This window comes from Ranitomeya variabilis, chromosome 5 (assembly GCF_051348905.1).
Source record: "Ranitomeya variabilis isolate aRanVar5 chromosome 5, aRanVar5.hap1, whole genome shotgun sequence".
In the NCBI taxonomy this organism is placed as follows: Eukaryota; Metazoa; Chordata; class Amphibia; order Anura; family Dendrobatidae; genus Ranitomeya; species Ranitomeya variabilis.
In genome coordinates, this window is record NC_135236.1 from 179139960 (window position 1) to 179165420 (window position 25461).

A 25461-nucleotide genomic window follows, 5' to 3' on the forward strand; every position below is an offset into this window, starting at 1 on the left:
GCTGCTGTAGCCCATCTGCCTCAAAGTTCGACGCACTGTGCGTTCAGAGATGCTCTTAGGCCTACCTTGGTTGTAACGGGTGGCGATTTGAGTCACTGTTGCCTTTCTATCAGCTCGAACCAGTCTGCCCATTCTCCTCTGACCTCTGGCATCAACAAGGCATTTCCGCCCACAAAACTGCCGCTCACTGGATTTTTTTTCTTTTTCGGACCATTCTCTGTAAACCCTAGAGATGGTTGTGCGTGAAAATCCCAGTAGATCAGCAGTTTCTGAAATACTCAGACCAGCCCTTCTGGCACCAACAACCATGCCACGTTCAAAGGCACTCAAATCACCTTTCTTCCCCATACTGATGCTCGGTTTGAACTGCAGGAGATTGTCTTGACCATGTCTACATGCCTAAATGCACTGAGTTGCCGCCATGTGATTGGCTGATTAGAAATTAAGTGTTAACAAGAAGTTGGACAGGTGTACCTAATAAAGTGGCCAGTGAGTGTAGTGACCTCAGTCATTTAGTAGGAGGTTGTAGGCTCCAATGAATGATTAAAGAACACTGAAGTACTGACAATATTTTTCTTTAGACCTTATTTACTTATTTATTTATTTCCATGAAATAGTGTCCTAGTACTGCCCGAGATGCATGGGCTGGTCGGGGGTCTCCTGATATGAACTTGACAGCCGCGTAGCCTTATATGAGGCTGTTGAGTTCGCGTTAGGAGACCTGCAGCCAGTTCGTACATGGCGGGGCTGTGTATGGACAGTGGTTTACCGACATCTGAATTCGGCCTTGCGTGAGCCAACTAAAATAGTATAAAAAGTTATTCACATTTCATTGACAATCTCATCAATGTTTTGCTTGTGATATTGTGATAACTCATCAAACTCTACTGCACTGCACCGATCAATACCAGGATATGAAGGGAGTGGATACTGAGGTTTTATTGCCATTATAAGTGGCAAATATTGATCAGCAGGAAATATCCACCTCCCATCACACAGCATAAACTGAGCGTCACACTACGAGGAGCCAGTGCTGGTGGGCCATGGAGCATGGAGTGATTAATGCCTTCTTGGTAGAACTCTCAAGTATTGCTCAGCTCAACAGTACAGTAATAATCTTAGTCATCCAGGCTGCTGATATTGATTGCTATCTTCCTCCCAAGTCTTTAGTAAAGAGGCATTTACACTGTAAGATAATCATGATGGACCATTGTTAAAAACGTTCATCTCACGAATATCTGCAGTGTAAACAGGCGGCAAAACGCTCGTTCATTGGGTAAAATGATCTTTTGTGCAGCAGAAAAGATCATCGTTATAAGGGGATGTATTGTCCTGTGTAAACAGGACTCGCACTGCTGAGAACTATGGCAGCCTATGTGCACAGAGCAATGTGGTGTGGATCTCCCAGTACGCATAGTTTACACACAGACATTTAGACGACCGTCTCGATTGGCAGAAGTTTACTGATCAGCGGTAATATCATTGTAAATGGACCTTAAATGCTAAACATTTGAGTTCTATTGTTGGATTGTTCTCATTTGAACAGGATACATCAACAATCTTCTGTCCGTGGGTCTCGGAAACTCTCATCGGAGAGCTATCATTATAGAAAACAAGGTGTTTTATTTCTGTCTGAACATGTTTGCCCCAGAAGAAAGAACCTTCAGAGGTGTTTCCTTATCCCATTACCTTTTCAAAATACCATCACATATAACTGAGCTAATCATGCATTGTAATGGGGAATTATGTCATTCCGATAATAGTCACCCAATGTCCAGGGCCAGTATTAGGAGTGGGAATACACCACTTGCTCAGGGCCTTTTTTAATAGAGGCCTGAGCGTTATTGGGGCACAATGTGGTGCCTGTATACAGCAGTCTTGCCTACTTTGCTTGTTGCCTACGGGCTCTATTTACTATTATATTGGCCCTGAATATGTATCTACCCTACATTAATGTTGACCAGTCAGCTACATCAGACATATTAGGTTGTGATTTCGGGCCATGGTACAGTATGTAACTACTGTACAATAACATGATCTGTGAAGAATGTTTTTCCCTTCTTTCTCATTTGCTATAAACAGCGCTATCAAAATGCATACATTTATACCAGAGGGTAGCATTAGCGAAGGCAGTGGTAGCACGGTAACAGTCATACCTGGACCGAAAGGCCTCTCTGCCCCAGAAGATACCAATATCAAAAATGGCACGTGGTCCTGCACTGGGGCCCAAGAGCTACACTGATACTAAAATTGAACTTACATTTACATATTAGATAAACGTTGAAGGGATCAAACAACTCTCTAAATATGTACTCAGGCATCTTGACTGTAAGAAGGATCAGGCATGTCGGATTACAGCATGCCCAGTCCTTTGTTGCTTCAGGAGATAATTGCTGCCAGAAATATGCACAGTTGGCTGATCCTCACAATAAAGTTTATGGGGGTGCAGCAGGGATTAGGGAGATTATTATTATTAATGGATACATTTTGATGATTTGATGTAATTAAGCACGTCACGTCAGATCATGATTATCTTCTCACCAGACATTAATCTAGAATAACAGATAAATCTTTTCTGAACACCGTGTGGTGCCGTCTGCTGCTCACAAGTTAATATACCATATGCGTGTCCTCTTAGGGGGCCTCAATACATTACCACGTAGCAGAATGTAGGCTAAGGTGGTGAACTCCGTAAGAAGCTTGCTGGCTCAGCGTTCTTAAGCTTTGCACGCTTAAAGCTTTACATGAATACAGCCACGGTCACAGCTTATTCTAAGCAATTCGTTATGCAGATATTCAGATAGCGTCATTAGCAGTGCACGTTCCTAACATCTAATGCAGCCGCTCACACCACAATGCTTTCTGATGAGCACAGGTCAGTAGGTGAATTCTATTTCTGCTGATGTCAGCAGTATACATGCCATCAAGAGCAAATATGAACGTGCAAAACCCAGTATTCTGCCAACCGGTAAAAAATAATAACATGGACCCTGCATTCTTGTCAAAGAAAATGGCTACATTTTACCATAGTGTCTATTAGGAAAAACACATTTTATTCTTAGTTACGGAGAAGAAGGTATTGATTTCCTTTGCCGTGCCCCGGAGATGCAGCACTCTGCATAACGCAAGAGATGGATAGCTCTTCTCTGCAGAGGTACCAGACTGTGCGCTGCTGCCTATAATTAAGTAAGCATCTCCCTCCAGCCATTCCTGGTAATATTACATTATTTTATGTCATCTCTGTCTAAAGGAATGTACTGCAAGGTGAAACAAGAGAGAAAATATATATGCAAAATACATTGATAAAACATGAGACATGCTGAGGAGGAATGCTGGCGATTTCTTATCAATAAAGAATAAAAACGAAATGTATGTTGTAATAGTTATAACTTATTCTAACGCTTCGGGTGGGATTTGGTCTCTGAGGTACTCAGATATTAATATGAGAATTTTCTTAATGAATTCATTAAATATTACGATCCCCATCCCCCCAGCGTTTATCAATAAAGACCCCAACCCCCTCCATCCTGGATTCTAGAGCGTTCAGTGGGGCTTCTATCATAATGGCAGCTAATTAAACTGAACGGATCCGTACTTGGTATTTTAAAAAAAATCAAAGCGGAAAAAATAAACTGATTCAATGAATTCAAAATGGTTTATAACCATAGCCTGAATTAACAAAATGAATAGAAAAGATAATATATAAATAAATATAATAAATTCATATAAATATTGATCAAGATATTAGATGTAAAATAAAACTTGCAGTTACCTTGGTGGGTAGAGTCTCCGGCTTTTTTCGGTATCAGCGCTGATGACTTCTCTGCTAATGAGGTACCCAGCGGCCAGTGACCCAGCGCCAGCCATTGCCAGGAGTCCAGCTGATTTCCTGAATAACAGGACTCTTGAGAAGGTGCTGGCCATTTTTACAATCTTGGAGCTCTAGGAGAGTGACAGAAGAAGGGACTCAGTCGATCTGCAGAGACACCAAGGACAAGAGATGGAGAGTGCGTGAGAGATGAGAGAAAAGAGAGCAGTGGCTGAGGGGGTGGACGTGATATGAATAGAAACTACCGAACAAAACAGAAGAGATTACAGCAAGGCGCGGAGAGAACAGACCTGCCTTAGACTCGAGAAATCTGGCCTGCCCTCAGCTCTCATAGGGGATAATGCAATAAGGAGATTCCACAACGTGGTGGGACATTTAAAACATGTAGCAGCATTATAGTGATGGTGCATGAAGAATAACATAGCACGTTTCATAATCCATTATCATGTTACACGTAGGCCAAGTTCCCACAATGAGAATTTGCTGAGTATTTTATGCCACATATTTTCGTAGTGCAAACAAGCAGCGAATTACAGTTCTAGCAAAGTGGATGAGAATTTATAGAAATCTCATGAGTCATGACCATTGCGTATTGTTATGCAGTAGAAACTGACCCGCGGTGCGATTTTTCAATCTGCAACAGGTAGAGGTGAATGTGCATTTTATTTGTAGATTTTCCCCATAGACTTGAACGCATGAGCGTTTTTCATGCAGTAAAATTGCGTGTAACCCACACATGACTTTATTACCAAAGTTTTATCAAAGCAAAATAACAGAAAGTATCCAAAACAAAGCAGTTTTTAAAAAAAAAAAAAAAAAAAAGCCATATTAACCCCTTCGTGACCTTGGGATTTTCCGTTTTTTCCATGTTCGTTATTCGCTCCCCTCCTTCCCAGAGCCATAATTTTTTTTTTCCGTCAATATGGCCATGTGAGGGCTTATTTTTTGCAGAATGAGTTTTACTTTTGAGTGACATCATTAGTTTTACCATGTCTTGTACTAGAAAATGTAAAAAAAATTCCAAGTGTGGTGAAATTGCAAAAAATGTGCAATCCCACACTTGTTTTTTTGTTTTTTTTGCTAGGTTCACTAAATGCTAAACCTGACCTGCCATTTTGATTCTTCAGGTCATTACGAGTTCATAGACACCAAACATGTCTAGGGTCTTTTTTATCTAAGTGGTGAAAAAAAATTCCAAACTTTGCTAAAAAAAAATTGCGCCATTTTCAGATACCTGTAGCGTCTCCATTTATTGGGATCTGGGGTCGGGTGAGGGCTTATTTTTTGCGTGTCGAGCTGACATTTTTAATGATACCATTTTCGTGCAGATACGTTCTTTGGATCGCCCGTTATTGCATTTTCATGCAATGTCGCGGCGACCAAAAAAAGTAATTCGGGCATTTGAATTTTTTTTCTCGCTACGCCGTTTAGCGATCAGGTTAAATCTTTTTTTTTATTGATAGATCGGGCGATTCTGAACGCGGCGATACCAAATATGTGTAGGGTGTAGGTTTGATTTTTTTTTTTAATTGTTTTATTTTGAATGGGGCGAAAGGGGGATGATTTAAACTTTTATATATTTTTTTTCATATTTTTTAAACATTTTTTTTTTTTTTACTTTTGCCATGCTTCAATAGCCTCCATGGGAGGCTATAAGCTGGCACAACTCGATCGGCTCTGCTACATCATCAGATCGCTCCTATATAGCTGAATTACAGGCTTGCTATGATCGCCGACCACAGGGTGGCGCTCACAGCAAGCCGGCATCAGCAACCAGCATCATGGTTACTATGCCGACGCATCGCTGACACCCAATCATGTGATGGGGTCAGCGATGCGCTTATTTCCGGCCCAATGGCCGGAAGCAGTAGTTAAATGCCGCTGTCATGTGCTATTGCTATTGCTATTGCGGGCACATGTCAGCTGTTCAAAACAGTGACATGTCCCGGCTTTGATGCGGGCTCACCACCGGAGCCCACATCAAAGCAAGAGATCTGACCTCGGACATACTATCCCGTCCGAGGTCAGAAAGAGGTTAAAAAAAGACAAAAAAAATGTTGAAACGATAAAAACATATGTAAAAAACGCAATAGAAAATGCAAGTAACCTAATTATCCTATCGGTGTGTGCACGTGTTCAGTATTTTTCTGCTGCAAATACTGAAGTGTTGGCATGGAAAATGGTGCAGAAAATACACACATTTTTGCAGTGGTTTTTATGTGTTTATTGCCCCTTTCATTTGGGTGAAAAACGCTGAAAGAATTGTCATGCTGCAGATTTGAAACTACGGTACTTCAAATGTGCAAGGAAAAAAGCAACATGTGTATGAGATTTCAGTAATCTCATTCACTTTGCTGAGAAAGTAAAATGTTGCAACTTTTCCCAGCAAGAATTCACAGAAAAAAGGCAAAATGTAACGTGAACATACCCTAATACAGCTCTGGCAAATACTAAGAGACCACCACATCAAAACCCTGTGATGGGCAGCCCAATCTCCCGACCTGAACCCCATTGAAAACCTCTGGAATGTAATCAAGAGGATGATGGATAGTCACAAGCCATCAAACAAAGAAGAACTGCTTACATTCTTGTGCCAGAAGCAGTGTGAAAGACTGCTGGAAAGCATGCCAAGACGCATGAAAGCTGGTTATTCCACAAAATATTGATTTCTGAACTCTTCTTGAGTTAAAACATTAGTATTGTTTCTAAATGATTATGAACTTGTTTTCTTTGCATTATTTGAGGTCTGAAAGGACTGTTTTTTTTTAAATTTTGACCATTTCTCCTTTTCAGAAAAAAATACAACATTTATTGCTTGGAAATTCGGAGACATGTTGTCAGAAGTTTATAGAATAAAAGAACAATTTACATTTTACTCAGAAATATTACTATCAAGAGAAAAATCAGACAAACTGAAAATGTTGCAGTGGTCTCTTAATTTTTGCCGGAGCTGTAGGTGCAGAAATGCTGCAGAAAATCTGCAACATCAAAAACTCAGAAAATACTCATTGTGGGAACTTAGCCTAAGGCCAGTCTCACACGTCCAGATAATTCCGGTACCGGAAAAATCGGTACCGGAGTTATCCGTGTGTTCGTGTGCTCACGTGGCACATCAGTGTGACACACATGCGGCAGCCGTGTGCCGCCCGTGTGCCGACTGGGTACCACACGGACCGTGCAGGAGACAGCGCTACAGTAAGCGTTGTCCCCTGCTTTGGGTGCTGAAGCTGCCATTCATTTCTTCTCTCCAGCAGCGTTCGCTGGAGAGAAGGAATGAAAAAATCATTGTTTTTTTTATTTTTTTTGAGGTTGAAATAAAGTTCCTGGTAACCAACCCCCACCCACCCCCTCCCAACCCCTGTGCGCCCGCCCGCTGGAAATAAAATACTCACCCAGCTCCCTCGATGCTTCCTCTCAGCACCGCAGCTTGTCCTGTATGAGTGGCCACGTGGTGCCGCTCATTACAGTGATGAATATGCGGCTCCACCTCCCATAGGTGGGAGGGGGTTGGTTACAGGGAACTTTATTTCAACCGCAAAAAAAATAAAAAAACAATATTTTTTTATTCCATCTCTCCATCGAACGCTGCTGGAGAGAAGAAATGAATGGCGGCTTCAGCACCACAAGCTGGGGACAGTGCTTACTGTAGTGCTGTCTCCTGCACGGCACACGGACTGCACATGGACAGCATCCATGTGCGGTACGTGTTTTACATGGACCCATTGACTTTAATGGGTCCGTGTGATCCGTGCGCTCCCACGAACACTGACATGTCTCCGTGTTTTTCAAATGGACACACGGTCAGTGAAAACACGCTGACATGTGCAGAGACACATTGATTTTAATGTGTCTTCGTGTGTCAGTGTCTCCGGTACGTGAGAAAACTGTCACCACATGTACCGGAGCCACTGACGTGTGAAACAGGCCTAATGGCGTCATCACTCTACGTGTGAATCAAATGAGTCGTCAAGTTGCAGGCACATCTCAACATTAAAGGGGTTGTCCACTACTCAGACAACTCCTTCTCAACCAATATGTTTCTCCCAAGTAAAATATTAACACCAATAATAACCTCCGGGGTGGATGCTGTGTCGACATTGGCTCTTCCAGGGATTGCGCAACATAGCAATGTCACGCGATCCCTGTTGCCAATCAGCAGCCACTTCATTCTCCTTTGGACAAATCAGACATTTGGAGGAAGTGAGAGAGCGGGCGCAGCTCTGACTTCCTCCAGATGAGAAGTATGTCCGAACGAGGGGACAGTGTAGCGGCCACTGATTGGCCGCAGGGAATGCATTTTCTGGATTAACTGATGTTCATGTTTTAAAGTAATAATGGACTGTCATCTAGTTTTACATAGTTGACTGGTCCTAGAACAGTTGTGGAATAGGGGTCAGAGCCGTATGGAACTATACACCAACAATGACCCTGAAAAACAGACCAGATGGTCGCAAACACTTTCAAAAGCAGGTTATTCCACAAATGAACTCTTGATGAGACACACCTTTTTACTGGAAGCCAATCCAGGTGACTATTTGATAGAGAATGCCAAGAATGTGTAGAGCTGTCATAAGCATAAAAGGGAGGTGGGGGACTTTGAGGAATCTGAAATGTGACACTTATTCTGGGTTGTTTCGAATGTATTTCTTTACACCCTATTTCAATATGTATACCTGTAGTTTTGCAGCACATTTGTGCACATTCCAATAAGAACAAGGAAAGCCACTGCGATTGGCTATTTCCATCAGACCCATATACATTAAATGGTGTATACCACAAGCTTATCCTTACTGTAGTGGGTGTAGTGAAAAGGAATGGGATGCTTGAACTTCATTTTAGTGATTATGGGGTTTGCTATGATGTGGGTACTAGCAATTAGGCTTTTATCACCCTGTGAATAGATGCTAAATGTCTATCCTGTGCAACCACCTGTAGGCTACAGTCATATGGTTGTAGATTCGAGGGAATCGGGCCTATTATGCAAATGACAGTCTGATCAAACTCTGATCAGTGTTTGATCCAAGTGTCAGCATAGTTTGATCCAATTCTCTTGGATAAAAGAATCGGAGCACACAGTGAGAAGATGGAGAACAAAATTTCTCCATCTTCTCCATAGTGTCAGTCCGCGGAAATCAGTTTGCACTCCAGATGTCATCCAAATGCAGTCTGATGTTTTCCACCCACCCATAGACTTGAAAGAGTGAGTGGCATCTGATATCAAAGTGAAATCGCAGCATGCTGTGATTTTGTATGACAGATTCTGTCAGGGAAAAAAATTGTGCATCAGTACTGCACCATTCAATAACATTTGTCTGAGAGCTCTCCGGTAAAAAAAAAATTGGATAGCACTCGTCAGATACATATGTTGTGAGGGAGACCTTAAAGTGATTTTCTGTACAAGAAAAAAATACAGAAAAACATTGATTATAAATAATTTCCTACATACATTTAATTATCAAATCATACTTTATATAAATTAATTACTGTAGTTCATAAAAAATGACAGCTGCCTTGTTAGACTTACAGAAACTAGTCCTTGAATGTTAATAGGACAGGTGCGGTAGGAAGCTCCAACCCATTCTTTCATATGTAAACAGATGTGCTCCCAGTAAATATTCTGATCTAGAACTGGAGATTACATGGGCACTGAGGTTCAAAAAGGTTTCTCACACTATTCTCTGTCTTGCCTATCAAAGCCAATACTGGATATACTGGTGGTGCCTAGGTAAGAAGAGGCTGCTCACACTGCTGTCCACACTATCTTTCTGATCTAATACTGGAGATACCAGGGATGCTGAGGTAAAAGGAGGCTGCTCACACAATTATCCACCCTGTCTAACTGATTTAAAAATGTAGGTAGCAAGGGTGCTGCAGTAAAAAGAAGCTACTCACACTACTGTCCACCCTGTTTGTCTGATCTAATGCTGAAGACAATAGAGTGCTGTAGTAAAAAGAAGCTACTCACACTAGTGTCCATCCTGTCTGCCTGATCTAATACTGGAGATATCAGTGGTAATGATGTAAGTAGAAGCTGGTCACACTGCTGTCTAGTCTGTCTTTCTGAATGCTGAGTGGCTGTTGTATTCTGAAGATAGATTGGCAAAGTGCTATATATAAGCTACCGCCAGGTCACAGCATTGGAGCTTCATCCTGCCCATGCTCACATGCACTTGTCTATTAACATTCTAGGACAGGTTTCTGCCAGTGTAACGAAGCAGGAGTCATTTTGATGTACTATGGTGATTACCTTCTGTTACGGAACCCATCAGCACCCAGAATATGTTGTGCAGTCATATGTATGTATAATAGGTTCCATGTGAGATTCATGTCCCTAATGCATCAGCCCACAGGCTGCGCCCCTGGGCAGAGGGGACAAGATATCCCCCTTCTGACCTCCCCCACCTTTGTAATTCCCACAGTAAATATCAGCAGACTCCGGCCACCTGCGGCTATTTGTTGTGAACTATGTTTCTGGGCTCCCTCTGGTGGTCACTAACGGTATTGTGTTAGGTATGTCTTGTTGCAGGCCTGAGCTCCAGCTGTGTCGTTAAGCAGCGGGTGTTTCCTATTTGAGTCTCCTCTGGACTCAGTCTCTTGCCTGGCATCGTTGTATCCAGACCTATTTGGTCTCCTCCGGATTCCTTTAAGTCTGCCTTATGCAAGAAAAGCTAAGTCTGTTTTGTACAATTTGGATCGTTTGCATTATTCAGTGTTTTTGTCCAGCTTGCTTTACATTTGATTTTTTGACTCGCTGGAAGCTCTAGGGGGCTGATATTCTCCCTCCACACCGTCAGTCGATGTGGGGGTTCTTGAATGTTCAGCATGGATGTTTTGTAGGGTTTTCTGCTAACCGCATAGTCCACTATCTATTTTCTGCTATCTAGACTATTGGGCCTCACTTTGCTGAATCTAGTTCATCTCTACGTTTGTGTTTTCCTCTTGCCTCACCGTTATTATTTGTTGGGGGCTTTCTATATCTTTGGGGTTCAATTTCTCTGGAGGCAAGCGAGGTCTTATTTTTTCCCTCTAGGGGTAGTCAGTTCTCCGGCTGGCTCGAGACGTCTAGAACCAACGTAGGCACGTTCACCGGCTACTTTTAGTTGTTTGTGTCAGGATCAGGTATGCGGTTAGCCCAGTTTCCACCTCCCTAGAGCAGTATTTATATTTTTGCTATCTTGCCGGAATATCAGAGATCCTCTGCCATTGGGATCATAACAGAATGCCAGGCCTAAAAAAAAATGTTTAATGCATCGCAGAAGCGGGATTAAAAAGAAGTTCTGAGTTGTTTTTTTTTTTTTTGCTGCAGTTTGCCTAGCTTCTTCCATCCCCTTTTTCTCTGAGTGGCTGAAACTCTGCTGCAGATATGAATGTCCAGACTTTGACTTTTAGTGTGGATCAGCTTGCTGCTAGGGTGCAAAGCATTCAGGATTTTGTTATCCATAGCCCTATGTCTGAACCAAAAATACCTATTCCTGAGCCGTTTTTTGGAGATAGATCTAAATTCCTGAATTTTAGGAATAATTGTAAATTGTTTCTGTCTCTGAAACCTCGTTCCTCTGGTGATTCCGCTCAGCAAGTTAAGATTGTTATTTCCTTCTTGCGCGGCGACCCTCAGGATTGGGCCTTCTCTCTGGCGCCAGGAGATCCTGCATTGGTGAATGTTGATGCGTTTTTTCTGGCACTTGGTTTGCTTTATGAGGAGCCTAATCTTGAAAATCAGGCTGAAAAAATGTTGCTGGTTATCTCTCAGGGTCAGGACGAAGCTGAGGTATATTGCCAAAAATTTCGGAAATGGTCCGTGCTTACTCAATGGAATGAGTGTGCACTGGCCGCAAATTTCAGAAATGGTCTTTCTGAAGCCATTAAAGATGTGATGGTGGGGTTTCCTATCCCTACAGGTCTAAATGATTCAATGGCTCTAGCCATTCAAATTGATCGACGTTTGCGGGAGCGCAAATCTGATAATCCTTTGGCGGTGCTGTCTGAACGGTCACCTGATTCTATGCAATGTGACAGAATTCTGACCAAAGCCGAGCGACAAAATCATAGACGTCAAAATGGGTTGTGTTTCTACTGTGGTGATTCAACACATGTTATCTCAGCATGCTCTAAACGTTTAAAGAAAAAAGTTAATCCTGTCGCCATTGGTACTTTTCAGCCTAAGTTTATTTTGTCTGTGACTTTAATTTGTTCATTATCTTCTTACTCAGTTATGGCTTTTGTGGATTCTGGTGCTGCTTTAAGTCTGATGGATTTGTCATTTGCCAAGCGCTGCGGTTTTGTCCTGGAGCCTTTGGAAAATCCTATTCCTCTTAGAGGAATTGATTCTACGCCATTGGCAGAGAATAAACCTCAGTATTGGACGCAGGTGACCATGTGCATGACTCCTGTACATCAGGAGGCGATTCGTTTTTTGGTACTGCATAAAATGCATGATGTTGTCGTTTTGGGTCTGCCATGGTTACAGGCCCATAATCCAGTTTTAGATTGGAAAGCTATGACTGTGTCTAGTTGGGGGTGTCAGGGGATTCATGGCGATTCTCCATTGGTGTCTATTGCTTCTTCTACTCCTTCTGAGATCCCTGAGTTTTTGTCAGACTTTCAGGATGTATTTAATGAGGCCAGGTCCAGTGCCCTTCCTCCTCATAGGGACTGTGATTGTGCTATAGATTTGATTCCTGGTAGTAAGTTTCCTAAGGGACGACTCTTTAATTTATCTGTGCCAGAGCATGCCGCGATGCGGAGTTATATAAAGGAGTCTTTGGAGAAGGGGCATATTCGCCCATCCTCGTCCCCTCTTGGTGCAGGATTCTTTTTTGTGGGCAAGAAAGACGGGTCTCTGAGACCTTGTATTGATTATCGTCTTCTGAATAAGATCACTGTTAAATTTCAGTATCCTTTGCCATTGTTGTCTGATTTGTTTGCTCGGATTAAGGGATCCAGTTGGTTCACCAAGATAGATCTTCGTGGTGCGTATAACCTTGTGCGCATAAAGCAGGGAGATGAATGGAAAACGGCATTTAATACGCCTGAGGGTCATTTTGAGTACCTGGTGATGCCTTTCGGATTATCTAATGCTCCTTCTGTGTTTCAGTCCTTCATGCATGACATCTTCCGGAAATATCTGGATAAATTTATGATTATTTATCTGGATGATATTTTTTTTTTTCTGATGATTGGGAGTCCCATGTGAACCAGGTCAGGATGGTGTTTCAGGTTTTGCGGGAGAATGCTCTATTTGTGAAGGGCTCAAAATGTATCTTTGGGGTACAGAAGGTTTCTTTTTTGGGTTTTATTTTTTCCCCTTCTACTGTGGAGATGGACCCAGTTAAGGTCCGTGCCATTCATGACTGGACTCAGCCCACGTCTGTTAAGAGCCTGCAGAAGTTCTTGGGCTTTGCTAATTTTTACCGTCGTTTTATCGCTAATTTCTCCAGCGTGGTTAAACCTTTGACGGATATGACCAAGAAGGGTTCTGATGTTGCGAATTGGTCTCCTGCGGCCGTGGAGGCCTTTCGGGAGCTGAAGCGTCGGTTTACTTTAGCGCCAGTCTTGTGCCAGCCGGATGTCTCTCTTCCCTTCCAGGTTGAAGTTGATGCTTCTGAAATTGGTGCAGGGGCTGTTTTGTCGCAGAAAAGTTCTGATGGCTCCGTGATGAAGCCATGCGCCTTCTTTTCAAGGAAATTTTCGTCTGCTGAGCGGAACTACGATGTTGGTAATCGGGAGTTGTTGGCCATGAAGTGGGCATTTGAGGAGTGGCGACATTGGCTCGAGGGAGCTAGACATCGTGTGGTGGTCTTGACTGATCATAAAAATCTGATTTACCTCGAGTCTGCCAAGCGCCTGAATCCTAGACAGGCCCGTTGGTTGTTGTTTTTCTCCCATTTTGACTTTGTGGTCTCGTACCTGCCTGGTTCGAAGAACGTGAAGGCTGATGCACTTTCTAGGAGTTTTGTGCCTGATTCTCCGGGAGTCTCTGAGCCGGCTGGTATTTTCAGAGAGGGAGTAATTTTGTCTGCCATTTCCCCAGATTTGCGACAAGGGCTGCAAAAATTTCAGGCTGATAGGCCTGATCGTTGTCCACCAGAGAGATTGTTTGTCCCTGATGGATGGACCAACAGAGTTATTTCTGAGGTTCATTCTTCGGTGTTGGCGGGACATCCTGGGATTTTCGGTACCAGAGATTTGGTGGCCAGGTCCTTTTGGTGGCCTTCCTTGTCACGGGATGTGCGTTCTTTTGTGCAGTCCTGTGGGATTTGTGCTCGGGCTAAGCCTTGCCGTTCTCGTGCCAGCGGGTTGCTTTTGCCCTTGCCTATCCCAAAGAGGCCTTGGACGCACATTTCCATGGATTTCATTTCGGATCTTCCGGTGTCTCGGAAGATGTCTGTCATCTGGGTGGTGTGCGATCGTTTTTCTAAAATGGTCCATTTGGTGCCCTTGCCTATGTTGCCTTCCTCCTCTGATTTGGTTCCTTTGTTCTTTCAGAATGTGGTTCGTTTGCATGGCATCCCTGAGAATATTGTATCTGACAGAGGATCCCAGTTTGTGTCCAGATTCTGGCGATCCTTTTGTGCTAAGATGGGTATTGATTTGTCTTTTTCGTTGGCTTTTCATCCTCAGACTAATGGCCAGACCGAGCGAACTAATCAGACGTTAGAGACTTATTTGAGATGTTTTGTTTCTGCTGATCAGGACGACTGGGTTACCTTTTTGCCACTGGCCGAGTTTGCCCTTAATAATCGGGCTAGTTCTGCCACCTTGGTTTCACCCTTTTTCTGCAACTCTGGTTTTCATCCTCGTTTCTCCTCGGGTCAGGTTGAACCTTCTGACTGTCCTGGGGTTGATTCTGTGGTGGATAGGTTGCAGCGGATTTGGAACCATGTGGTGGACAATTTGAAATTGTCACAAGACAAGGCCCAGCGGTTTGCCAACCGCCGCCGCGGTGTGGGTCCCCGACTTCGTGTTGGGGATTTGGTTTGGTTGTCTTCTCGGCATGTTCCTTTGAAAGTCTCCTCTCCTAAGTTCAAGCCTCGCTTTATCGGTCCTTATAAGATTTTGGAAATCCTTAACCCGGTGTCTTTTCGCTTGGACCTTCCAGCGCCTTTTGCTATTCATAATGTGTTCCATAGGTCCTTGTTGCGGCGGTACATGGTGCCTATGGTTCCTGCTGTTAAACCTCCTGCCCCAGTTTTGGTTGAGGGCGAGTTGGAGTACGTGGTGGAGAAGATTCTGGATTCTCGTATCTCTAGACGGAAACTCCAGTATTTAGTCAAGTGGAAAGGCTATGGTCAGGAGGATAATTCCTGGGTTGTCGCCTCTGATGTTCATGCGGCTGATTTGGTTCATGCCTTTCACGCTGCTCATCCTGATCGCCCTGGGGGTCTTGGTGAGGGTTCGGTGACCCCTCCTCAAGGGGGGGGTACTGTTGTGAACTATGTTTCTGGGCTCCCTCTGGTGGTCACTAACGGTATTGTGTTAGGTATGTCTTGTTGCAGGCCTGAGCTCCAGCTGTGTCGTTAAGCAGCGGGTGTTTCCTATTTGAGTCTCCTCTGGACTCAGTCTCTTGCCTGGCATCGTTGTATCCAGACCTATTTGGTCTCCTCCGGATTCCTTTCAGTCTGCCTCATGCAAGAAAAGCTAAGTCTGTTTTGTACAATTTGGATCGTTTGCATTATTCAGTGTTTTTGTCCAGCTTGCTTTACATTTGATTTTTTGACTCGCTGGAAGCTCTAGGGGGCTGATATTCTCCCTCCACACCGTCAGTCGGTGTGGGGGTTCTTGAATGTTCAGCGTGGATGTTTTGTAGGGTTTTCTGCTAACCGCATAGTCCACTATCTATTTTCTGCTATCTAGACTATTGGGCCTCACTTTGCTGAATCTAGTTCATCTCTACGTTTGTGTTTTCCTCTTGCCTCACCGTTATTATTTGTTGGGGGCTTTCTATATCTTTGGGGTTCAATTTCTCTGGAGGCAAGCGAGGTCTTATTTTTTCCCTCTAGGGGTAGTCAGTTCTCCGGCTGGCTCGAGACGTCTAGAACCAACGTAGGCACGTTCACCGGCTACTTTTAGTTGTTTGTGTCAGGATCAGGTATGCGGTTAGCCCAGTTTCCACCTCCCTAGAGCAGTATTTATATTTTTGCTATCTTGCCGGAATATCAGAGATCCTCTGCCATTGGGATCATAACACTATTGTAATGTATGTCTGGCCTGCCGCTTTTGAATTGGCCTGCCCTCTGTATCTGTTGTGATATATATTCTGTGTCCTGTGAGTAAAGAGTTGTCACACTGGAAATACGTGGAGAAGCAGTGATATTTTATATGTGCCCATGTAATGAAGCCATTCCAGTCAGCGTCCTTCATTCAGAATCCAGCCAAAGCAGAGTGGACCTAAAACACGGGGTGGTACTCAAAGAGGTACTCCAGCACGGTAGACCCTGTTACACTGGTGGCAGACAGCGGGATGTGATACCCCATCTACAGGAGGAAAGGAATGAATGGAAAACAACATATTCTGGGTGCTGGGGGTTTCTGTAACACCTTCTTATCTGTTATAATTCTGGAGATATTAGGGGTGCTGAGGTAATAAGAGGCTACTCACATTGCTGTCCATCCAGTTATTTTGAAAGCAGAAATAGCTGCAAAGCTCAGAAAAACCAGGAACAACAATGTGAGAAGACTCTTCATACATGGTCACAACTCACAGGCACCTTTCTTGTTCAAATTTTAGGACACACTTCTGCCAGTGTAGCAAGACAGTGATCATGATGATATACAACATGCTTTACTTCCAAAATCAAAACAAGTATTATTTGCTCATACTACTGTCCATCATGTCTTTCTGATCCAATACTGGAAACACCAGGAGTGCTGAGGTAAGAAGAGGCTGCTCACACTGCTGTCCATCCTGTCTTTGTGAATACTGAGCAGATGCTATGTTCTGGAGAATGCTTGACAATATGTGATATATATATTATCTCTAGATCACAGCAGTAGAGCTTCTTGCTGAACATGCCCACAGGCACCTGGGCTATTAATATTCTACTTACCGTACTCGTGGATGATGGAGAGACTGTAAATGAGATGAGATCTATATGAGATCTCACTTTTATATTATTACTACTATCTGTGAATTAAGGAAAACAATGAAAAAAATATAAGCTTGCTTCTGATTATTCATTGCAAATAACAGTATCATGGCACCCTGCCATTATTACTTCTCTGTCTGCCATTTGGCACATGGATGCTATCTGGGTATGTGAGACTTGGTTTATCTGGAATAGTAATATCTTCAATATTGATTTAAAGGGGTTTTCCATGAACAAAAGTTGATTTTAATCAATAGATTTCAGAATAATAATAATAATTTCCAAAATTGGATGTGTTTAAATAAAATGTTACTGTGCTGAGATAATCTTATAAATGTGTCCCTGCTGTGTGCTGTGTAATGTCTGTGTCTGACCGTGCAGGAATATGGTCTGATCATACCACATCTCCTGGGCAGGGGAGGAAGCAAAAGATTATACAGAAATTATAGCATGAGACTTACTAATGTCCAAATATGCTAGCATTAAAAAGATTGACTGTGTTCATTATAATTGGGATATCAAAAGGTAAAAGTCACTTGCCACTGCATCTATACTAGCGTGGCTATTCATTGTGGTAGATTGTTTTTGATCTTTTACTGGAATTCCCAAAGATGCTGAAGTAAACGGAGAAATACATGCAGCCGCAAACTTCGGTCCCGAGTGCCAGCGGCAGCGACGGGACTTGATACGAGAGACTAGTGTGAGTTTCTCACATTGAACTCACAAGTGTGACCCCGGCCTAACAGCAAGTGACTTTTACCTTTTTGATATCCCAATTATAAGAAGAAGAGGCTGCTGAGATAAGATATTGTTGCTCACACTGCTGTCCACCTTGTTTTTCTGATCTCATACTGAATATAAATGGAGTGTAGGGATGGGCGAACCTGAATGGTAAAGTTCAGGGTCTGTACCAAATGCCTAGTGTCCTTGCACAGACCCCAAACATGGTATTCTCAATGAAGTCCATGCTACGGTTCAGGTTCAGCAGCCTGAATAAATTTTGTTGAAAGGCTGTGGTGCAGCCAATTAACAAGCTTTGCTGGTGTGGGCACTTTCAGCTCAATTACAGCCATGATGGAGCGCCCCCACACCGCCGCAGGGCCGAGGGGTACCCGGAGCCGGGCCTCTAGGTCTCAGTCCTGGGGTTGTCACGGTGGCTAGACCCGGTCCGTGGCCCTGTCTGTCAGTGGGGGACGTCCGGTGCAATAAGTGATGATGATGGTGCAGTTGTGGGGTGCAAGTCGCGGTAAATAACGAAGACACCAGGTTGCAGTCTCTTTACCTCTTTACTGAAGGTTTTGGAGACCTCAGTCTAGAGCGCTGTTAACTGGGTTGTCAGAGACCGGCCGGTCCAAAGGCACATCAGGAGTTCTCTTTACAGGTGGGAATCAGTGTCTACCTTCTAGCGCTGGAGGTTGTAGTTCTTCCCTGCTGAGCTCCCGGGATAGTCCTCACAACTGTTTCTGTCTGTCTCTGATGTTCGTTCTCTCCGTCCCCCAGATGATATGGTAGGACACACCCGTATGACGGGGTAGGCCTGGAGTTCTTCCGGGACCCTAGAGTCGCCCCTCTCCCACAACTGCCTCCGTTGTCTGCTTAGGTGTTAAGTGAGACAGCCAACCTATAATTAGCTGTCCGGCCGTGGTTTGCAGTGTACTTAAAGTCTCTTACTTGCTCGGCGTTCCGGCCACCGACTGTTTGCGCCTCAGAAGGATGTTGCCTCGGTCTAACAGCACGACTCCTTCTGGTCCCAATACTTCTTTACTGTATTCCCGTTTTGCACTGGTTAGTTCTGTTCTGAGGAGTCTGCCAGGATCCCATCCCTGACAGGTCCTCTCACTAGCTCTTCCCAGCTACTTCTCCCTGTCTTCCTGTCCAACCCCCAGTTTTACCATAGTGTGAGGAGTGGCCTACTAGATAGGACCACCCCCCCTGGTGGCCGGAGTGTGAAGTGTAGTGAGGTGTTACCTGGTCAGAGAAACTCCTTTAGTGCAATCAGACGTACCATAGCTCCCCATAGTGGCGGAGCCACGGTACTGCAACAACCAGGACTCTGGGGTGCTGCAATGACAAGCATTGGCATAGCTGTGATTGGCAGGGGCACACTGTGTAAAAAAAAAAAAAAAGACGTGGGGTCCCGTCTAGTTTTGATAATCATAGCAGGCCAAACTGACAGCTGTGGTCTTCAGCCCACAGCTGTGAGCTTCAGCTTGGCTGGTGATCAAAAATAGAGGGGTCCGCATGCCATTTTTTCTAATTATTTAATTTTTTATTTTTTTTAAATGGCGTGGGATCCCCCCCATTTTTGAAAACTAGCCAAGCTAAAGCAGACAGCTGGGTGCTGGTATTTTCGGAATGGGAAGGGGCCATGGATATTGGCCCTTCCCAGCCTAAAAATAGCAGCCCACAACCGCCCCAGAAAAGGTGCATCTGTTAGATGCCCACATGCCCTGATGTGGTGGCAAATTAGTTAATATTTGTGGGGTTGATGTCATCTTGGTAATTGCATCATGCCAGCGCTCAGCCATGCAATCCAGATCTAGTAGAAATGGGCTCTTCGTGAGACAAATGGATTATTGGCGGACAGGTGAGGAATATGGTGTTTTAATATTTTTAATTACAAATAGGTAAAATAGGGTGGGGAGTTTTATTTCAAATAGAGGAATTTATTCTATCTGTGTCTTTATTACAATATCTTTATAGGGTTAGTAATGGGGGCATCTTATAGATTTTATAGATGCCTCTCCATTACTAACCTGTGGGCTTGATGTCAGCTGACATTACAATCCGACATCAACTCCACAAATATTTCCATACTTGCCACCACACCAGCGCTCTGAGGTCATTAACCCCTTAACCCCCAAGGGTGGTTTGCACGTTAATGACAGGGCCAATTTTTACAATTCTGACCACTGTCCCTTTATGAGGTTATAACTCTGGAATAGTGTTGAGCATTCCGATGCTGCAAGTATCGGGTATCGGCCGATACTTGCTGTATCGGAATTTCCGATACCGAGATCCGATATTTTTGTGATATCGGGTATCGGTATCGAAACAACATTAATGTAAAAATGTGTAAAAGAAAGAATTAAAATAAAAAATATCGCTATACTCACCTGTCCGACGCAGCCTGGACCTCAGCGAAGGAACCGGCAGCGTTGTTTGTTTAAAATTCGCGCTTTTACTTGGTTACGTGAATTCCCGGCTTGTGATTGGTCAGGGCGGCCATGTTGCCGGGACGCGGACCAATCACAGCAAGCCGTGACGAAATTACGTCACGGCTTGCTGTGATTGGTCCGCGTCCCGGCAACATGGCCGCCATTAACCAATCACAAGCCGTGACGTCACGGGAGGCTGGACTTGCGCACTTTTTAAAAAACGCGCGTGTCCAGCCTCCCGTGACGTCACGGCTTGTGATTGGTTAATGGCGTCCATGTTGCCGGGACGCGGACCAATCACAGCAAGCCGTGACGTAATTTCGTCACGGCTTACTGTGATTGGTCCGCGTCCCGGCAACATGGCGCCGTGACCAATCATAAGCCGGGACGTCACTGGAGGCTGGACACGCGCGTTTTTTAAAAAGTGCGCAAGTCCAGCCTCCCGTGACGTCACGGCTTGTGATTGGTTAATGGCGGCCATGTTGCCGGGACGCGGACCAATCACAAGCCGTGACGTCACGGGAGGCTGGACTTGCGCACTTTTTAAAAAACGCGCGTGTCCAGCCTCCAGTGACGTCCCGGCTTATGATTGGTCACGGCGCCATGTTGCCGGGACGCGGACCAATCACAGTAAGCCGTGACGAAATTACGTCACGGCTTGCTGTGATTGGTCCGCGTCCCGGCAACATGGACGCCATTAACCAATCACAAGCCGTGACGTCACGGGAGGCTGGACACGCGCGTTTTTTAAAAAGTGCGCAAGTCCAGCCTCCCGTGACGTCACGGCTTGTGATTGGTTAATGGCGGCCATGTTGCCGGGACGCGGACCAATCACAGCAAGCCGTGACGTAATTTCGTCACGGCTTGCTGTGATTGGTCCGCGTCCCGGCAACATGGCCGCCCTGACCAATCACAAGCCGGGAATTCACGTAACCAAGTAAAAGCGCGAATTTTAAACAAACAACGCTGCCGGTTCCCTCGCTGAGGTCCCGGCTGCGTCGGACAGGTGAGTATAGCGATATTTTTTATTTTAATTCTTTCTTTTACACATTTATATGGTTCCCAGGGCCTGAAGGAGAGTTTCCTCTCCTTCAGACCCTGGGAACCATCAGGAATACCGTCCGATACTTGAGTCCCATTGACTTGTATTGGTATCGGGTATCGGTATCGGATTGGATCCGATACTTTGCCGGTATCGGCCGATACTTTCAAGTATCGGACGGTATTGCTCAACACTACTCTGGAACGCTTCAAAGGATCCAGATGATTCTGACATTGTTTTCTCGTGGCATATTGTACTTCATGATAGAGGTAAAATTTCTTTGATATTACCTGCGCTTATTTGTGAAAAAAAACGGAATTTGGTGAAAATTTAGAAAATTTTGCAATTTTCCAACTTTGAATTTTTATGCCCTTAAATCACAGACATATGTCACACAAAATACTTAATAAGTAACATTTCACACATGTCTACTTTACATCAGCACAATTTTAGAAGCAAATTTTTTATTTGTTAGGGAGTTATAAGGGTTAAAAGTTGACCAGCAATTTCTCATTTTTACAACACCATTTTTTTAGGGACTACATCACATTTGAAGTAACTTTGAGGGGTCTATACGTTAGAAAATACCTAAGTGTGACACATAAAGAAATATATTTATTGGAACAATATTTTTTTCTCTTTATTTAGGAATTTATTTATTTATTTTTTTACACATGTAAATATGTGTTTTTTTAATCTTTTTTACTTTGTCCCAGGGCGGAACATCATGGTATAGTGTCAGATCGCTGATCTGACACTTTGCAAAGCACTGTGTCAGATCAGCGATCTGACAGGCAATGCAGGAGGCTTGCCGGCGCCTGCTCTCAGCAGGCACTTGCAAACCACCTCCCTGCAGGACCCGGAATGAGCCCCGCGGCCATTTTGGATCTGGGGCCTGCAGGGAGGAGACGCTCAGAAACACGTGATCACATCACGTTGTTCCGAGGGTCTCAGGGAAGCACGCAGGGAGCCCCCTTCCTGTGCGATGCTTCCCTATGCCGCCGGAACGCTGCGATCATGTTTGATTGCAGTGTTTTGGGGGTTAATTTGCCGGGAGCGGTCCATGACTGCTCCTGGCACAAAGTGCCGGATGTCAGCTGTAATAGTCAGCTCCCCCCGTGAGTGCGGCCGATCGCCTATGACATACCATCCCGTCCCTGGGAATTAAGTCCCAGGTCACCTCGACGGGACAGTACGTCATATGGGATTAAGGGGTTAAAAGATATGACATAAGATGAAGCATATGCGCAGAAATGTTCTTTTGAAATTGCTCTGCACTATGATCATTATATGGGGCGCCCTGTGGCCTATCCGCCGGAAAAAGATGCTGTGTGCACATAATCTAAGTTTGGGTTGTTTTTTTTTTGGGGGGGGGGGGGTTCAGTGACAATACAATTTAAGAAATGTATGGGAAAAAAAGTTGAAATGTTTAAAATATTCTATTAAAACATGTGTAAGGGTATGTTTCCACGTTCAGGAAACGCCGCGTGTTTGACGCTGTGCAGAGTCGCAGCGTCAAACACGCAGCGTCCAGATGTTACAGCATAGTGGAGGGGATTTTGTGAAATCCCGTGTCCACTATGCGTGGAAACCCGCACGCGGCGGCCCTGCGACTCCAGACATGCTGCGCGTCTTTTCAGATCGCAGCATGTCCGTGCGTCGCCGCAGGTAATATCACAGGGCCCTATGGCGAGGGGTGCGATGATCCCGGATGTGTACAGTACACATCCGGCATGATCGCGTCCCAGAAAGGGGGCGGGGCTTAGCGCCGAGCGGCTTCGCCGCTGCGGCGATACCGCCGGCCGTCCTGAGTGTGGACACGCACCCTTAGAGCTCTTACTACAAACTTCTATTCGGGAATTGTGGCCTGTTTCATTAATGATTAAGGCTGGTTTCACACTTGCGTTTTTATCTGCATGCGTTTTTAAAAAAACCACATGTGTGAAAAACGCATGTAAACGCGGTAAAACGCATGCGTTTTTTAGACGCATGCGTTTTTATAGAAAAACACAAGAAAACACAAGTAAACACAAGAAAACACAAGAAAAAACAAGAAAACCCTAACCCTACCCCTACCCCTAAACGTGACTGAAATACGTGGCACTGAAAAACGTGGCACTGAAATACGTGGCACTGAAATACGTGGCACTGAAATACGTGGCACTGAAATACGTGCAACTGAAATACGTGGTACTTAAATACGTGGTACTTAAATACGTGGCACTTAAATACGTGGCACTAAAACACGTGGCACTGAAACACGTGGCACTGAAATACGTGATACGTGGCACTTAAAAACGTGGCACTGAAATACGTGGCACTAAAATACGTGGCACTTAAATACGTGATACGTGACACTTAAATACGTGGCACTTAAATACGTGGCACTTAAATACTAAATACGTGGCACTGAAATACGTGGCACTGAAATACGTGCAACTGAAAATACGTGCAACTGAAAATACGTGGCACTTAAATACGTGGCACTGAAATACGTGATACGTGGCACTGAAATACGTGGCACTGAAATACGTGGCACTTAAATACGTGGCACTTAAATACGTGGCACTTAAATACGTGGCACTTAAATACGTGATACGTGGCACTTAAATACGTGGCACTATGACTGTCAGAAAATGTTCATTAAACGGTTAGGGGTGAGGTTAGGGGTAGAGTTAGGGTTAGGGTTTGGATCCCTTTATCACCTTGATGGTGGTGGGTGGCTTTTCAGTGTGTTTTCTGTTTTTTTTCTATAAAAACGCATGCGTTTTAACGCAAACAAACGCATGTGCTTAAAAACGCATGCGTTTACATAGACAGCAAAGGATTTTTTTTAGCCGCGAAAAAACGCATGCGTTTTTTCGCGGCAAAAAAAACGCCGCAAGAAAATACTGCAGGTTGCATTTCTGAAAATGAACGCATGCAGATAAAAAACGCATGCGTTTGAAAACGCGACCAAACGCGTACAAAAAACCGCATGCGTTTTCAATGTTAAATATAGGGGAAAAATGCATGCGTTTATTGTGCAAAAAAACGCTGCAGACAAAAACGCAAGTGTGAAACCAGCCTTACATGTCACACCCTTATCTATAACTTCCTCCAAGCAGTTAGGGCTCATTCAGACGTCAGTGATGTTTCTCAGGCCGGCATCACACTAGGTGTATGAAAATACGGTTTGTTTTTTACGGCCGTAATACGCAGTGAGGGTGAGTGTCTACGGTAAGTAAACGCTGCGTGATTGACGCTGCAGCGTCAAACACGCAGCGTCCAGATGTTCCAGCATAGTGGAGGGGATTTTGTGAAATCCCGTGTCCACTATGCGTGGAAACCCGCACGCGGCGGTCCTGCGACTCCGGACATGCTGCGCGTCTTTTCAGATCGCAGCATGTCCGTGCTACCTGCGGCGACGTTGCGTCGCCGCAGGTAATATCACAGGGCCCTATGGCGAGGGGTGCGATGATCCCGGATGTGTACAGTACACATCCGGCATGATCGCGTCCCAGAAAGGGGGCGGGGCTTAGCGCCGAGCGGCGATACCGCCGGCCATCCTGAGCGTGGACACGCAGCCTGATTGTCCCAAAACACTGTTCCGTATTCAATGCGAGGATGCGATTTTTACGCACAAATTTATCCGTGTGTCATCCGTATAGCTTCCATACGGCTATTTTTTTTGCGCAGGCTTGCAAAATGGACATATCATGGATCCATCGGCTCAAATATTCTTAAAAACATATATACAGTCTATATATATATATATATATATATATATATATATATATATATATATATGTCAGTGAGACACACATATATATATATATATATATATATATATATATATATATATATATATATATATATATTTATACTTAATTCAGCGCTAGATAGCAGAAAAGCCGGTAATTCTACTGCCGGCTTTTTCCTATCTCCTTCACAAACCCGACAGGATATGAGACATGGTTTACATACAGTAAACCATCTCATATTCCTTCTTTTATTACATATTCCTTTACATATTCCATATACCTTCCGTCGTTCAGTCTTGTCCCACGCTGTAAATCCATCTGAAGGGGTTAAATAATTTTACACCCAGGAGCTCTGCTAATGCAGCTGTGCTCCTGCCTGTAAAACTTGGTGAATGAATGGAATGCAGGGGAATGTACTGTAGTTACCTCGGGTTGTGGTGATGCGCCCCCTGCTGGATGAACTCATATGAACTCGAGCATGGGAAAATATTCTGAAAAGCTCCCAGGCTCGAGTTCATATGAGTTCATCCAGCAGGGGGCACATCACTGTGACTCGAGGTAACTACAGTACATTCCCCTGCATTCCATTCATTCACCAAGTTTT

The 25461-nt window shown here is 44.3% G+C and overlaps 1 protein-coding gene across 2 annotated transcripts in view; it reads right to left on the minus strand.

The window, feature by feature from the left end:
- CKMT1A (creatine kinase, mitochondrial 1A) overlaps positions 1–25461 on the minus strand; it is a 65214-nt gene that overhangs the window by 26574 nt on the left and 13179 nt on the right. Inside the window, exon 2 of one of the 2 annotated variants that reach the window (XM_077263581.1) lies at positions 3773–3976. In XM_077263581.1, the coding sequence (XP_077119696.1) occupies positions 3773–3924 (152 nt within the window). In that variant the 5' untranslated portion in view covers positions 3925–3976. The remainder of the gene's footprint in view (positions 1–3772; positions 3977–25461) is intronic. The other variant, XM_077263583.1, reaches the window with a different exon arrangement.